The sequence below is a fragment of the Engraulis encrasicolus genome, chromosome 9 (genome assembly GCF_034702125.1).
Source record: "Engraulis encrasicolus isolate BLACKSEA-1 chromosome 9, IST_EnEncr_1.0, whole genome shotgun sequence".
Classification (NCBI taxonomy): domain Eukaryota; kingdom Metazoa; phylum Chordata; class Actinopteri; order Clupeiformes; family Engraulidae; genus Engraulis; species Engraulis encrasicolus.
In genome coordinates, this window is record NC_085865.1 from 34,134,193 (window position 1) to 34,151,643 (window position 17,451).

The 17,451-nt window shown below is 42.5% G+C and overlaps 1 protein-coding gene and 2 long non-coding RNA genes across 3 annotated transcripts in view; 1 reads left to right on the plus strand and 2 right to left on the minus strand.

The window, feature by feature from the left end:
* The window catches only part of cubn (cubilin (intrinsic factor-cobalamin receptor)), a 90,822-nt gene that overhangs the window by 11,593 nt on the left and 61,778 nt on the right, over nt 1-17,451 (minus strand). The window contains exons 50-59 of the mRNA XM_063206973.1: nt 12,024-12,227; nt 11,272-11,421; nt 10,807-10,928; nt 8,823-9,048; nt 8,362-8,549; nt 7,975-8,131; nt 6,460-6,609; nt 4,456-4,644; nt 1,950-2,079; nt 779-996 (exon numbers count right to left, since the gene is read on the minus strand). Coding sequence (XP_063063043.1) covers nt 779-996; nt 1,950-2,079; nt 4,456-4,644; nt 6,460-6,609; nt 7,975-8,131; nt 8,362-8,549; nt 8,823-9,048; nt 10,807-10,928; nt 11,272-11,421; nt 12,024-12,227 — 1,734 coding nt within the window. The remainder of the gene's footprint in view (nt 1-778; nt 997-1,949; nt 2,080-4,455; nt 4,645-6,459; nt 6,610-7,974; nt 8,132-8,361; nt 8,550-8,822; nt 9,049-10,806; nt 10,929-11,271; nt 11,422-12,023; nt 12,228-17,451) is intronic.
* On the plus strand, nt 12,436-14,263 carry LOC134455725 (uncharacterized). The gene is made up of 3 exons (XR_010036150.1): nt 12,436-12,677; nt 13,105-13,277; nt 13,719-14,263. It is a non-coding gene; the product is annotated as an uncharacterized LOC134455725 (long non-coding RNA).
* Nucleotides 14,350-15,242, minus strand: LOC134455726 (uncharacterized). The gene is made up of 3 exons (XR_010036151.1): nt 15,170-15,242; nt 14,659-14,792; nt 14,350-14,534 (listed from the first exon to the last, which is right to left on the minus strand). It is a non-coding gene; the product is annotated as an uncharacterized LOC134455726 (long non-coding RNA).

Genomic DNA, 17,451 nt, shown 5'->3' on the forward strand with positions numbered 1-17,451 from the left:
GTGTGTGTGTGTGTGTGTGTGTGTGTGTGTGTGTGTGTGTGTGTGTGTGTGTGTGTGTGTGTGTGTGTGTGTGTGTGTGTGTGTGTGTGTGTGTGTGTGTGTGTGTGTGTGTGTGTGTGTGTGTGTGTGTGTGTGTGTGTGTGTGTGTGTCAGTCAGAGTTGAGGTCAAGGGATATGAGATCTTAGATAATGATAATTGTTAATATGATCATTTGGGCATGGTGGTAGCTTGCTAAAGGCCATCCCTAAACTTGAAAAGGCGTATTGGACACACGCGATAGTGGGTTCAAATCAGCGTGTCATCTCTATGCTCTGTCATGATGACATGTTGCTCAAAGAGACAAAACAGGTAGGCTTGGGAAGTACCAACATATAAATGTACTTCATCTTCATGTAAAATGTAAAATTCACACACTGAATGGATGAATACAGTATGTTTTAACTAAGAGATGGACCACATTCACAGGGGTAGATGGATAGATGGCTGGATGTATGAATATATATATATATTTTTATAGATATTTTTTGGTCTTTTTGACATCATTTATGATAGTATAGTGAAGATGGTGACAGGACACGAGTGGGGAGAGAGAGATGGGGAAGGACTGGCAAAGGACCCGAGCCGGGAATCGAACCCGGGTCGGCCGCATAGCGAACAAGTGCCCCACCGTTAGGCCACAGTAGGGCCGGATGAATATGTTTTAATAAAGGGATAGGTCACATTCATATGGATGGATGGATGAATGGATGGATTGATAAACTGATGAAAGGATCGTACCCAACGTCTCCCGGTAGGTGGCTCTCCATCCGACTCCTGAGACGGAGGCGTCCGTCCTGAAGACAATGAACATCTGATTGGACGTGGTGCGTAGTTTGGGCGGCAGCTCGCGGCCGCAGAACTGGCCCAGCAGTGGCGCCAAGGTGCTGTCTCCGTCATACACCGCCACGTAGTCATAGCGACAGTTGGATGAGGCCTCCAGCGAGAACGTGTTGAACCTGCAAGATGGTGGCAAGAAAATAAACAGAAATACGGATTGTGAGCGAACATTTGTGTACAACAGAGATGTATGTGATATCAATGTTGTTACACATATTCATTCCCTTTGGTATTGGTTCGTCTACTGACAACCGATACGAAAAAAAAGAAAACATCACCTGATTTGTCTGGGCCTTACTTTGAAAGTCCAGATTTTAAATAAGATTCACACCAACATATTACACAGTTTTCAAGTATATTCGTCATGTTGGGTTGTGACGTGATGTGCCATGATGCGACGTGATTTGATGGTGAGTGAAGAGTAGCGCAGTGCGCCCTATCATACCAAATGAAGAGTCCTGATACACATTTTGTTAAATTAACTGTGTCTAAATATAAGTGTTGTGTCATTCTGTGGTGCAGTCTGAGTCAATGGGATGCTGGGGCGGGGGGGATGTGATTAGGGAGGTGAATGAGGACGTGAAGGAAGCACTTCCTGTCCAGCAGTGACTTAGACACAATGCACAATGGCTCAGCTGTGCTGCACTTCCCCCCATGCAGTGTATAACAACATGTCACACACACACACTCGCACGCACACACACACACACACACACACACACACACACACACACACACACACACACACAAAAAAACACACACACACACACACACACACACACACACACACACACACACACACACACACACACACGCACGCACACACGTATGCAAACACACACACTGCTCCTGAGGAAAACATCTGTTGCTGCTAACAGGATGGCTATGTTGTATATGTAGAGTAGACTACATCTACTGTACATCTACTAGTATTTGTTGATAATGTGGTTTATTTATTTAGTGTTGTTAGTCCAGACTTAACAACATCTCCTGCACAATAGCTGTAACTATGACTAGAGTTATAATTATAACTATAACCATAACTAACTGTCTTTTGGCCCAAATCACTCACTTGAGTTCGACGACTCGGTTGCTGGAGACCATGATGTGGTAGGTGCAGTTGATGTTGTGGTGGTAGTCTGAGTGGGAGAGGGTGGGGCTGCTGACTGTCCCAGAGGTGGCATTGTAGATCCCTCCACAGGCTGCAATCAAATGAACACAGCAATGGCACCATCATCAACTATCTGGACACATTATGTAGAAAACTGTTCACAGGCCATACAACGCACTGTTGCTGTCTGGATAGTACTATATGTGACCCACACAAAGGTGATGTGGACATGCAGGAGATAAAAAAGACAGGTGCTAGAAAAGTGCAGTGAGTATTTCAGAAGCGGTGGTCATTAAAGTGGGATGCTTGGGGAAAAGGGTGTAATTTAAAGAAAACAGTGTGCAGACAACCTCTTCTCAAGAAACCCATGGATTACATCAGGGGTGGGGAACCTACTGTATGTTCCGAGGGCCGTTTGCGGCCCTTGAGGCCATCTTACATTTTTTGTAAAGGAATCTTCGAAATGACATTTGCAATGTAATTAAGTTATATTTTCAGGGTACCTAGTGAAGGTGGGGTCTGTTGTAAAGGTGGGCCACCTTCAATATAGGCCTAAAGTGTAGGGGAAAATCCTAGTTTGTGTTTATAGTACGGCCCTTGGAGGACTATTATTTTTGAAGTAGCCCTCGAATGAAAACGGTTCCCCACCCCTGGATTACATTAACAGACAGCCATTAATAAATTATTGAAATAAACAGCCACCAAATAAAAAAACAAAAACAGAAGGTTTCATTCTTTTGGAGTTGAGTATTTGTGTAGAGTGTTGCCATGCCTCAGACAGGCACCCTGGACACTATCTCTGTGTGACAGACAATAATAAACAATTTAAATAAACAGCCCCAACGCCAAGCAACGACCCGCAAGACAACCGTCTTTTAAGTTCAGTCTTTGTGTTATCTCAGACACTCTAGGTGGCGGGCGCCGTGTGACTAGCGATGAGTCATCTTCAGCCGTGCTCAGCTGACAGGGGCGTAGCACGCAAATTCTGGGCCCTATGTACAACCAGCTCTGATGGACCCCCCCAACCCTATACTCCCTATATCCATGTGTGGGCTCTCTACTTATGTGGGGCCCTGGTGATTAAGTAGCACGTTACCTCACTATTACAACGCCCCCTCAGCAGCAGCCATGTTAGAGGAGGGCCGCTGTCCTCTGCCTCTTTCACAGGGCCCATAATGGCCGCTTTGTTCAGCAGCTGAAAGGGTGCTGATGGCATGCGAAGAGCCATAAGGCCTACTCCATTACTGTCACCACTCTAATTAAAGAGTTTAAGAGTGTAAATGAATGAATGAATGAATGAATGAATGAATGAATGCATTGCGAGAGTGTCTCGATTGTGAATGAAAGTGTCTATCAGGCTATTGTCCGCATCTACATTTGCAAGTCTGGCCAGAACCATATGATTCCACAGCATAGATGACAGTCAAAAGAAGTTTCACTGAGAAGTGCCCAGTGAAGCTGTGTGTGTGTGTGTGTGTGTGTGTGTGTGTGTGTGTGTGTGTGTGTGTGTGTGTGTGTGTGTGTGTGTGTGTGTGTGTGTGTGTGTCTGTGTGTGTGTGTGTGTGTGTGTGTGTGTGCGTGCGTGCGTGCGTGCGTGCGTGCGTGCGTGCGTGTGCATGCATATGTGTGTATCCCACTGTGTCACATTCCCCCATGTTCTCCATCTGCAGGGTCCTCACTCTCTGAAATCCCCCTCCAATTGTTCCAAAATCGCAGCGTCCTTCCATTCCGCAAATTCCCACATTGCTGGGGCTCAGCACTGTGCCACTGGGCTACATTCCTCCCCATGGTAAACAACAAGCCCACTGCCCCCGTGCCCACCCCAACACAAACACCACCCCAAACCCCTAGAGTGCCCGCAGTGCCAGGGCTGTGCCCAGTGCAGTAGCAAACTCAATTGTCCTAAAAAGGGCAAAGTGCAGTAGCTCTGTGAACATTGCTTGGGAAAGAGAGGAAATGTCTTTGAAGATGTCAAATTGCCCAGTCAAACATACAATAGTGGTGTAACAGTTGTGCTTTATGCTCTTTTTGAATAAAGAGAAGCAAGACATACGGGCTAGAGCAAGAGAGACTTACTGTATACATAAGACCAAGGTACAAGATACGTAGACACAAGACCAAGGATGTGTTATTCAGCCATAAAAGTTACAAATGATGCAGTTACTGCCTTTTGGCTTTGCAAGACACCACGGCTCCAACGGCCTGGCCCAGCCTGGGGGCTACATAAACCAGGCCCTGTTTAGGCCTCAAAGAACAAACAAACATTACACCACTTTCTTTGCATTCAAACTCTTAATTCATATCAGCCAATTTAAAATGTAAAAACTGTTGTCAATAATGAAAAGACTGGTAATCTACATATTTACGTCTGGAGAATCACTTTAAAACATGTGTAAGAAATTCAAGGCTTGTACTTTGCGTCTGTGGCATTATGAGTATAAAAATCAGGCTTATAAATCAGACTTACGAATAGCTTGGTATTCAGCCATAAATCCTTTCATCTGGACGATGGAGTCAGAATAGAAGTTCACCAGCATCGGGCCGAAGGTGGTGAACCTCCCTGGGATGGTGCTACCACACAGCGTGGCCATAGGAGTTGTAGCCATGCTGACGCCCTTGAAGATCTTTACTCCGTCATAGCCACACGCAGAGTGACCTACACAGTAAAAAAATATATATCAGCATTAATTAAACTACTAAAAGAGTTGAAATTTACTACATACTTCAGTGGTCAGTGTTACATTTTCAGAGGTAATACCGCTCAATATTGTGTAACCTTGAAATTAGGGCTGGGCAATATGACGATATATATCGTTATCGTGATATCAAAGTGCATATCGTGACCTTTCTCCTATATCGTTTATATCGTGATAGTAATTTGATCAATTTTATACAATTGAATATCATTTAATTACATTTCATGTTGTCACAATACACAGTATAAGTTCATGTAACTGTAAAAATAAGAATAAAAAGATCAATTTTAAAGAAAGGTTGTTTTGCGACATGAAAAAATAAAGAGCAAATAAAGATAATAACTGAAAACGTATGTAATTGTGCTATATCGTGATATATATATCGTTATCGTGATATAAAATAATCCATATCGTGATATAGTTTTTTTTCCATATCGCCCAGCCCTACTTGAAATGTGGAATGTGAATTCTAACTCACTGTTAGAGCCATTTGACTCTCCACAGTGTTGTAAATACTGTATCTGGATTAACAGTATATGAGTTTACTCTGAACTATTAACACCCCATTGTTTTAAAAACAAAGAAAAAGCAAGGGTGTCCTGGCCACAGCAAATGACTGGGAGATGCGGGCAGACCTGAAGAAGCAGCTCAAATTCCCAGAGGAGATAGCCCACACTAGCCTGAGACCAGACATTGTTCTGTGGTCTAAAGGTACCAAACAGGTGGTGCTCATCGAGCTGACTATCCCCTGGGAAGAGAGGATGGAAGAGGCATATGAGCGTAAGCTCAATAAATACCAAGCCCTTATCCTGGAGAGCCAGCAAAACGGATGGAAGGCCTGGAATCTCCCGGTGGAGGTGGGCTGCAGAGGCTTTGCCGGACGTTCGCTTTGGAGAGCCCTGGGGATGCTAGGAATTGAAGGGCTGTCCAGGAAGCGCCTTGTAGCCAGCGCCACCAAGCAGGCAGAAGAAGCATCTCGCTGGATTTGGATGCAGAGGGAGGTGCGGTGGCAGAGCCGAAGCAATGAGGGAATGAAGGACTGAAGACGGAGTTGGGTGGCATTTAGCGGGGGTGGGTCCAGGACGCTGGATCTGCTGTTGAGCCCCCTTTAGGTGTCATGGGCTTAAATCAACGAAACGCCAGTGAGGGGGGGTGCCCATTTGATAACCTGCTGAAGCCACCCAACTCCGATCCCAGTAACAGAAACCTTGTAGTGCCTTGAGGGAAGGAGACAGAGAGAGAGCGATGCCACTGGCTCACAGATGGTGCAGGGGCAAGTACCTGTAAAGGTGAGCCAGTTGCGATATCCCTTATCGTATTTTGCATATTCGTGATATAAAATAATCCATATCGTGATATAGTTTTTTTTCCATATCGCCCAGCCCTACTTGAAATGAGGAATGTGAATTCTAACTCACTGTTAGGGCCATTTGACTCTCCACAGTGTTGTAAATACTGTATCTGGATTTACAGTATATGAGTTTACTCTGAACTATTAACACCCCATTGTTTTAAAAACAAAGAAAAATAATGTCACAGCATTAAAAACAAAGAAATGCAGTGTCATTGACAAGAAAACTGACATGAGGCTGGAACAGAATACAACACAATACAATATAATTTAATGTAATTTGAATGTGTAATTCATTCATTCAAATCATTCATTCATTCAAATTCAAACCATTCATTCATTCATTCATTCAAACAGCAGTGCCGTGTCAAGCTGTCTAAACACCCAGGAGGACACAGGAAACGGTGCAGACACAGACACATACTCTCTACTTGGAAGCTCTTGAAGGTGAGGAGGATGACGGTCTGGGGTCCGGCGTCCAGGATGTAGCTGCAGTTGGAGAATGATGGGTACTCCTGAGGGTAGTTGGGAGAGACCACGCGACCCTGGGGCTCACTGAAGTTAGCTCCACAACCTGAGGAAACACGCACGGACGCACACAAACACACACAAAAACACACACACGCATGTACAAAAGTACACACACACACACACACACACACACACACACACACACACACACACACACACACACACACACACACACACACACACACACACACACACACACACACGGTTTCTCTGTAAATTAACCCATTGACGCCTAAGGCACCTGCAAAAAAAAACGGTGCTGAATGCCTGAGCCCTTTTTAAGAAAAGCTGCCTTCAGCCTATAAAAACCTAAATATCTCAGCCTCTGAAGCACATAAAAACATGCAATAAGAGGCTAAGACCCTCATCTTTCCTTAGAATGTGTTAATTCATCTCAAACAAACAAAGATTTTTACTAAAGTTGTCTCAAATCTCATGAGCCTGAATGTTGCGTAATGCAGCTCCAGGCGCCAGGGCCAATGTTGCGCAACATCAGGAATCAATGGGTTAACAAACAGTTAAGTCATGTTTTTGGTAACACTTTATAATGATGTTCCTTAGTAAAGACTCAGTAAATAATTAACTAATGATGAATAACACATTAACGAATGTTTTTATTATTAACTAAGTTTTATTAATGCTTTATAAAATATCTACAAATGATATATTCAAGATTTTACACACCTTATAACAGACCATTTTATTCATTTACAAGCAACTTGTAAATGTTTGATAAATATGAAATATTAACATAACATTTCCTAGTCATTTACAAGCATTTGTTTACATTTCCTAATAATTTACAAACATTTGTTAATGTTTTGTTCATCAATAGTTAATTATTTATTAAGTCTTTATAATGCTTTTTTGCATCCATTATTCTAAAGTGTTACCATGTTTTTTTCTGTTTTTAAATCCACTGTCAGTGAATCCACTGATGGGAGTAGCATGAAAATATTAGTGTGGAATTGCACGATTCAGACAATACTGTGCGATAGCTGAGGACTGTGGGTGGGACCAAACCATCGTTGTTGTTCAAATCGCATCTATCGTGTTGGTGAGTGGTGGCCCCGGGCTGGTGCCTGTTCTGACAATCTTGTAAGGACCAGGGCTAGACCAACTCACCAGGAAATATATACTTTTGGCAGCTAGGCAGGTTAGTCTAGTTCAGGGGTTTTCAAAGTGGGGGCCGGGGACCACTGCAGGGCCACAAGGAAGTGCTGGGGGAGCCGCGGCAGGTTGGCAGGAAAAGTACAGCACAAAATAAATAATGGAATGAACTGAATAAATAACATGAAACAAAATAAAACCAAAAATAAGCTAAACAATAATCAATGTATCTGTGACAATCATTTATTATTTTTATTCGACTGACTGGCTGACTGGCTGTGAAGAACAGCACACTCACGTGTGACGAAGGTGAGATTGAAGCCTTGGCCCGGGGTCTCTGTGGACTGGAAGCGGGCGGTGATGACGTTGTTGGGGGCGATGATGCGAGCGGGAGCGGTGCTGCCGCAGCCGGTGGCCAGGAGGCCTGCATCGCTCTCCCTGTCACCAGACCACACCTGCAACATGACGTGGCAAATAACAGCAGTGGTGTTCACTCATAGTACATGTTTACTTTACATTACATTGAGTTACATTCAGCAGATGAGTTGGTTCTCCAATCTGACTTACTTTGTAGAAAAGGAAGTCATAAAACAAAACGATAAGTAACTATGGGATGACGTCAAATGAGATCACAAGGATACCCTTGTGAGAAAACACACTTACACACACACACACGCACGCGCACCTTGATGTAGCTGTTCTGGCACTGTCCAGTGGAGTCTGGGATCTGGAACGGGGTGTTGAAACTCATCTCCAAGTGGTTCCCTTCGTGTGCAATGATGGTCCAAGAGCACTCTGTGTTGGCCTCGAAGTTCTGAGGATAGTTGGGTGACTTGATGAAGCCAGTGTCTGCGTGAATGACACCACCACAACCTAGACAGACCAGTACAGGGGAGAAGGGAAGCTGTGAAAATAAGCTAATTTCCAAAAATGGGACGGTATCACTTTAAAAGATAGAGTTGTGTAACGTAGTATAATACATCTTTATTCTTCATTATCAACATTTGTGTTGGACGCAAAAAATATTATTTACCACCACCATGAATTTCCAGTCTTTGAGACAGAACATAAATCTTGATCAACAAAAAAAAGAAACAGCCTCCATTTTGAAACACACTCCATTGAGTTTCCATTAGATTGTTGTACCTGAGGAGTCAGCTGACCAGGTAGCGATGAATCCTCCGTGGTTGACGACACTGTCGGCCAGGAAAACTATGGCCAGCTTGTTGGATCCCGATTTGATGGTGCCAGGGGAGGTCTCTCCACAGTACTGTCCAATGACGGGTGAACCTGGTGATCCGCCATTGAAAATAGTGACAGAGTCCCACCTGCATGTACTGTGCTCCTCCACGTGGAAGTAAGTGAAGGTGAGCTGAAGGGACAAACAAGGGGTGTACATACTGTAACTGTAGAAACCACCCGGGTACACAAAGGTATTGAAGGTGACGAGGCCAATTAATATTACACTGAGAACAGTATGACAGTTCTTTTGTCAACATACTGTTTCAAAACATAGTACCGGTCATTGGACGCAACATTATGTAGTTACACTGTAACACATTTAACAGTTACACACTCAATGGTGTAGGTACATTGTCACAGACAGTAAAAGTGCAATAACCAGTGTAACAATATTTAATACCATGTAATACCAGTGTAACACCATGTACCAATTTTGTACTTGGGTAAATGACAGATCGGCAGCAAAAAACTATTTTTTTCACAAAACATTGTTTATGAGGGGAAAATGCATTATGTCTATGTAGTGCAGCAATTAATCTTTCAAAAAATCCAAGTGGTCACAATGTTGGTCTATTAATTGATTATTTATTCACGTTGATAAAGCAATTTGCTGAAAATATGTCCTTTGGTGTGACGTTAAGAAATAAATATATTAAGTAATGTAGAAATGGCTTGATGGAGTTTTATGAACATTGTTACACTCTTCATATTTATTGCATTTTTCAAAGTCTTAATTTAATGAGAAATAACAATCTAAAATCAACAGCAAATATTCATTACCAATGCATCAAAGTATAAATTCCAATGGCCAATAAAGGAATAAGTCATTTGAACACATAATATTTATCTAGTCAAACAACAAAATAAACAGAAAATGTACAACCAGTTGTTTTAAAAGCTATTTCTCAGTTATCCAGTCCTTTGGTGTGACCTGTTTGTCCTTTGGTGTGATACTTCAAAGTGTCACACCATAGGACTTTTACCATCACACCATAGGACTTTTGAGCTTTTGAGTTAATTTAATGCTGTGTCGTTGCCAACTGAAATACAATTTCAACTTTAGTAAGATGCATTTGCATACATCTACATAAGAAAAACACATGAAAAATATACACTATTGTCAAAATGTATTTTATGGCTGTCACACCAAAGGACTACAAAACTAATAGATCTTGTGGTAGCAAAATGTAATTGATTGATTGAAGAACTCTGAGAGAAAAACCTAAAATCTACCCTTGCCATTTGCTTCTTAAGGGTCTAAAGTCACAATTTATGTACTGCTGGAGCTTCAACAATAGATAATTATCCACAGAATTACCCAAAAAATATGATGTCACACACAGGACATTGTTTTCTGTGACAAAGTTGTATAAGTCCATACAGTCTCAGAAAAGCAGGAAAAAAAATTAAGCATTGTCACTTGCTAAAATAGTCACCTTGAAAAACATGCTAGGGTTGTTTAGACAAATGACTGAGCTTTGATTATTTATTTAAAAATATTTTAATATGGAGAACCAGGCTTGTGACAGTCACATCATAGGACAAATGTGACATTTGACTCAAAATTAAGTATACTTATTTAAGCTCTGGATTTAGTACACATTACTTTTTCACATCAACGACACTAGTTTTATCATTTAAAACATTGACAATTTTGAAAACATGAATTTACTTAATTTTAAGAGCCTGTGACAGCAAAATTGATACGTCACGTCAACTACCCACATCTAGGGTTAGGGTTAGGGTTGGTACATGGTATTACACTGGTATTACATGGTATTAAATATTGTTACACTGGTTATTACACTGTACCTAATGCACTAGATCCACTGTAATAGTGAACCATTAAAATAAAGTGTTACCCAGGAGTCCCTTGAATGTCACTCACAGTGATGGTGTGGCCCTGGGGAGCCTCCAGAAGCCAGGCACAGCGGCTGGGGCCTGGGTAGTTATTGGGGTAACCTGGGCTGGCAATAATGCCACCCTCTCCAGTCTGCAAGCCACCACAATCTGGAAGGGACAGGCAACACATGTGGTAACAACTAATGGTAAAAAAAACAACAACATGATGTTCAATTCCTTTTCTGGTATTGCAACACCAATGAGAGTGTGGTTGGTAGTGGGTATTGTCACAGCTATTGTCAGGCCACTGGTACAACGCTGCAAAGGCTACTTTATATGTACCTATTGCATTTGACATTTTGCTGAGTGTTCTTACAACATATTGACATTTCACAACTTACATGTATAGAGTCTTTGTGTAAATAAGGCAATGCTGCTGTGACTGTGTAGATAAGGTACTGCATTTTACCTACCTTTTGGGTGAATTCATGAGCTACAGTAAACAACCTACCCGAGAACTCATACGTGGCCTTGAAGCCCAGGTCTACGCCAGAGGTGCCTGTCAGGAAGTGGACCCAGAGCTCTGGTGTGAAGACAACTATTGGCACTCCAGGGACACTCTGGCCACAGAAGCGAGCCAAGAATTCCCCATTTTGGTCTCCTATAGTAGGGCGTAGAGTAGAGTAGAGTGGAGCAGAGTAGAGCGGAGTAGAGTACAGTAGAGTACAGTAGAGTACAGTAGAGTAGAGTAGAGCAGAACAGAGAGTAGAGTGAAGGAGAGTAGAGAGGAGTGGAGCAGAATAGAGAATAGTGGAGCAGAGTTAAGTAGAGTAGAGTTGAGTAGAGTACAGCAGAGCAGAGTAGAGTAGTGTAACAGAGCGGAGCAGAGAAAAGTAGAGTAGAGCACAAAGGAGTAGAGTACAGTGGAGCAGAGAACAGTAGAGTAGAGAACAGTAGAGTAAATTACAGTAGAGTGGGGCAGAGTAAAGTAGAGTAGAGCAGAGTAGGGCAGAGTAGAGTAGAGCAGAGTAGAGCAGAGCAGAGTGGAGGGAAGCAGAGCGGAGGGAAGCAGAGTAGAGTAGAAAACATATTTTAGTAATAATGCAGAAATTAAATTAAAGAAATTAAATAAACATGAAATAAATGAATGAATATACAGCATTTGCACTGCTGTTAACAGCCCCATAGAGAATTACCACCAAAAGTACACAATAACATCACAGTGCCTGAGCGAGCGTAGCATTGCTCACTTGACTTACTCACCCAGACGGAATTCAATGTAGTCAGTGTCGCAGGTCTGGTGGCTCTCTATGTGCAGGTCATTGATGATGACCACGATAGAGGAGTTTACATGCTGTGAGTTCTGAAGCAGCCACTCGCAGTTCAGCTTGTTGGTGTAATTGCCCACGCCATAGTTTGGTGACGTGAAGTTCCCTCCATCAGGGCCAGTGATCAGACCTCCACACACTTTGGAGAACAGACAAAACACGAAAATGATGTTCCAACATATCACATCAGAACAGGTACAAATGGAAAAAGGTTTGTACACTGACAGACATGTGCACTTTAATAAATGATGTGTTCAAAACGTGAAACAAATTATCTTGAACATAAATAATGATAAATACCAGATAAACAAAATAAACTTAAATTGCCAGTTATCCTTAAAGGTAGGGTTGGAGATCTTTGAAAAACGGTTCCTGTGAGCTATATTTTTGAAAATACACAGCCCGCCTCTCCCTTCAGCCCTCCCCTCAAAGCCACGCCTTCAAAACACATGAACGCGCATGCAGTCTGTCAAGTGTTCGGATTATCCCGGGAACCCACGAGAGCTCACGAGGCGGGGGGGCGGGCTAGAAGCCACGACAAAGCGACTAGCCAAGCTAACTTCCAGCCATGGCACTGTCTCCGGCTACGGTAAGAATGTTCAACATCACAATAAACGCACAGGCCGTCATGGAGGTTGCCATTTCAAGAAATATTGATGACAGTAGATGTATACTAGATTAGTTATTGAACTTGATACGTGTTACTTAGATATCTCATTCTAACTTCCTAACACTGATGACAGATGCTATACTGTCATCCCTAGACAGTAGTTCTAGCCAGTAGCTACAGTACTGACACATGGATTTATTTGGACAGATGTGTACCGCAGTATACATTTTACTATTGTATTTATATATACCCGACACCACAATCCTTAGTGTTTTAGGCTATGACTTCAGATTTCACTTGGGTTGTCGCACGCGCAGACACAGGGACAGAGGGAGTAAAGAAAAACAACCGAACTGATCAACGCTAATGAAATTGTTTTGGCTGACGATATTTTCATATGCTTTAGACCTTCCACGACCACGAGAGCTCCAGCTCTGACTTTCCTGGCCCATCACAATCATAACGACCTAACAGCCCAGTAGGACCGATGGCCAGAGATGGAGGAGGAGGAAGATAGACGCAGCAGAGGTCGGGGGTATTGATTAGGGAGACTCCAACAGAATTGACGCCCTGCTAACTGTAAGGATGTACATTCATCCCTCAATAACATTGTCCTGCTGTATTCCTCCAGATGTGTAAGTATTGTAATGGATGTTATCACAACGGATGTACTCTATATCGCAACACGAGTAGGCTACACGAGTACACCTGTTGTGATAACCATTACAATATTTCTACTCCTGTAGTGTGATATTACATGGTTGTAGGTACACAACACCAGTGGTAGTTCAAGTACATCCATAAAAGCCCACCTACTTCATACATCTGTGTAACCCCTGGCACAACACCAGTTTGTAAGAAATTGACTGAAAACGTTGTATGCATATAATTGGCACATCTTTATTTATATACACAATAATGATTGCTTATGTCCATATTGGTCTTATTGTCAATAGAGTTATTTAGTCCCCATCATCAAATAGAAAATGCACTACATAAAATGTATTTATTGCTTTGCAGGCCTTGATTCAATCATTGAATTTGAAGCAATCCCATCGGTTACTGCAGCGTGCCCTGACCCGTGACCCCAGTTTGATGTTCGACCTGGCACATGACATCTGGTCCTCAGTCACAGCCCAGTAGCACAACCAACCTGGCGCCTCTGCGCAATCTGTAAGGAGATGCCCATGAACATTGAAAGGAAATGCTGTGGTGTTCTCAGTTTTGATAAGACTTTGGGCTGATGTAGGACCAGGTGAGAGAAACGGTCTCTTCAGGCATGCAGCCTACAGACAGTATGGGGCACTTGAACAGGGCTGACGTTGTAATACACAGTACAATACCCAGGATTAGCCAGGGTTACCCTGCTCCACTAGAGCAATATAAAAGGTTTATACAGAGTACGGTATAAAACACACAAACCGGCAGTGTGCAGACTTTTATTATTTTTCATTATCTGTAGGAGCATTCATCTGTACATCTCACCTTTTTGGTTTGGAACCACGTTTGTCTTGTTACCATTGTTTTTTTCATACATAGAAAATAAATGCAACCTGTCAAATGTTCTTCTGATTGTGGTCTTGTGGAATATATAAATTATGTAACCATGCATTTTCAGTCAGAGAATGAATTTAAAAAAAAGCCACACAGTCAAATTGTGTCCACCAATATTTACTGTCATTGAAATGTATGGACAATTTAAACAATGATTACACATGACACTAGATACATTACTTTATACTATATTTACAGTTGTCATTACCACACAAAAACTCTGGGAAGGTGGGTAAGTGCAGCAACTGTGAAGGGCCTAGTTTGAGGTTGGAGGCGTCTGTGCTGTAAAAAGATAAACAGAATTAGAAATCACATATCTGACAGTAGCTCCAGTGACATTTTAAATGTAAGTAACCTGGGTTGTTGGGGCAGGGACACCAAAAATAACTCCTTTATCTGGGCTCACCTGGTTGTGAGTGTTTGCGGTCAGCCATCCCTCTTAGGGTAGAAAGTCTTCTGCGCAGGACGGTGCCCTGAAGGTTGACGTTCACAGTATGCAGCCTTCATGTCCTGGAACTTTTATTGTGCAATTTTCCATATCTGTAACAAGCAATGTGTTAGACTATATTAGGGCTTCATTACATCAAATTACACAGCAGGGTTTTACAGGGTGTTGGCTACAGTCCAGGACCTAAGTGGACTTGTGTGCCTTGCTCAAGTGCACTTCAGCTGTGGATGGAGGTGTAGGTAGGGAGAGGTAAGGATGGGATTTCAACCTGCTTCTCTCTGATCTTAGGACCACCTCTCACCATCAGGTGATGGCTGGCTGCTACCTCAAATTTCATTCATGGCCCTAGTTATGTTCTGTAATCAGCATTGTTTTGACCTTACACAAATATACGTATACGTATACGTAAATGCATTCTGCACCATTGGGGGCTGTGAAGACCTTTGAGAATATTTGCAGAACTACATACTGAATTGAGCCATCCGCCTTTCTCTTGGTTGGTGTGTTGAGATGGTGACTGCAGTCCAGGCTTCTTGGATTGGCTTTTACTGGCATAAGTATGTGGTTGTAGAAGGACCCTTTCGGCTGTTGACCTGAGGGAAAAAAGAGCCCAAATTGCATATTAGCACAGAGCCCATGCTTAGACCATAGACAGATAAATCATCTGGCACAATCTGCATGCAACCAACAGAACCTAGAAAGAGAAAGATTAGCAGCAATACACAAAGGGGACAAGTATACAAAAACATGCAAAGTGTTCTGATAAGGTGCATGGAGGTAGTCTGTGTTGATTCCAGCAACCTCAAAGACTGAAAAGTGTCCCAGTGTGTTGAATTGAAAACTTGGCGCGTGCGCGCACACATAGGAATATCATAATTTAGTGCAGTGTTTCTCAACAGGGGTGCCGGGGCACCCTGGGGTGCCGCGGAAACGTGGCTGATAAATAAATTATATAACATAAAACATATTTGTCAAAATTGATAAGTTAATGTTAGTCAGTGGAATCTTTGATCTGCCATTTACGCACAATAAAGTAAATATTGGTCACCCCAGCTGCAACTTTGAACATAGGTCGTGCTACTAGGTTGTGTGTCTCCAAATGTGTTACATTCTAAGCTTGTGTGGTATCGGATGTGATGCTATATGGCTACTTGGTTTGGGGTGCCTTGAAATTTTCCATGAATTGAAAGGGTGCCTCGCCTAAAAAAAGGTTGAGAAACACTGATTTAGTGCATCAATTACAACTACAGGATCTGTTCGCTTTTGTCAGATAGAACCATTGTTTTTCAAAGGCAGATCATTCCAAAATGGATAGTAGTATCTGCAACTGGACGAAATTACACCCACAAACATGAATAAAATAAACTACCAGTGTGCGGTGATTCATTCTTCATTTACTTGGCAGCCTTGATATGTTGTGAAACAGGAGCAAGGAACAGCTTGGAATGGACAAAGCAGAACATTTCAATATAACCAGGGTAAAACAAATAATGTAGGCCTACCGGCATCTCCATGTGATCATTCAGTGTAGCCATCACAATAAAGATCTGCCGTGTAGCCGTCATGGTCATTAGGTGGTATTTATCAAATGCAAAACTACCGTCTTCTCAAAAACGACATCAGCGAGTTAACAACATTACACCCACAATCATGTAAACATTTGAAAACCCAAGGCAATCTATTTTGCAATGCTGGAGCGGCGAACAGGTTGTGCTTGTGCTTGCTACTATTACCAGAGTCATACAACAGAGACGTACCAAAGCGAAACATGCAAACGATATATTTTTGTAAACCACTAGAAAGACATGGGCTTTGCTGGTCAAAGTAATGTGTGCGTAAACATGGTAGGTTACTTACTACGGGGTGGATCCGTATTTAGCAACTGAACGCGGATGGAGAAGGGGTGCTTCCGTCCTCCTCCCAGCTGGTTTGTCTGGCTCGTTCGCACAACTAGCAGCAAAACACACAAGAGTAACCGTCTGAGTTACACATAGCAATTCTGAAAACGTGTTCATGTGCACAGAATAAATGCCACAGGGGGGAAAAACACAAAAAATAAAGCGATTGAGGTAGCAGCTATGTTAAGCAAGGTAGCAGCTAGATATGTTGGAGCTTGAGCTAATCCTCTGACCCTTCTCAATGGATACTTGCTTAAAAAAAGACACCACTGTGTCCTAAACCAATTCACAAAATATTATACAGACAAATATATTATCTCACCTCTCGATTAGAAATATGGTCACCAAAGCGTATTTGAAGCCGCTGCCGTAGCCGACATCTGTGTCCAAGAGTGTCAGGTCCCATTTCAAATTTTCAGCCCGTGTTGGAGTCTGGTTTTGCGAGTCCGATGATAATCCAAGGGAGTATGTTATCCTGACATGGTTAGTGTTCCAAAAGCCAAAGTTCTTCCTGTAACTCTGCAAAAGCCACCAAAGTTTCCAGCCTGCTGCTAACTCTCGTTACCTTGCTACTAGCCGAGTGATGATAAGCCTTGTCGCGTGTGCATGAATGATGGGGGCGGGGTCGGTCAAGTTCACGAGTCGGTGAACGCGCAGGGAGGAGGGGTGAGTGCTGGCGGTTGATGGACGTGTCAGAAACCAATAGAAGTGATGATGAGTATTACTTCTATTGGTTGCCGTTTTCTTCTGACTACGCCCTCTACACTGTACCAAAAGATTTCGTTTTTTTTCCAAACACTCTATTTCGATGGGTGCTATGGCGTCATGAGGAGTTTTTCAGATGATATGGTAA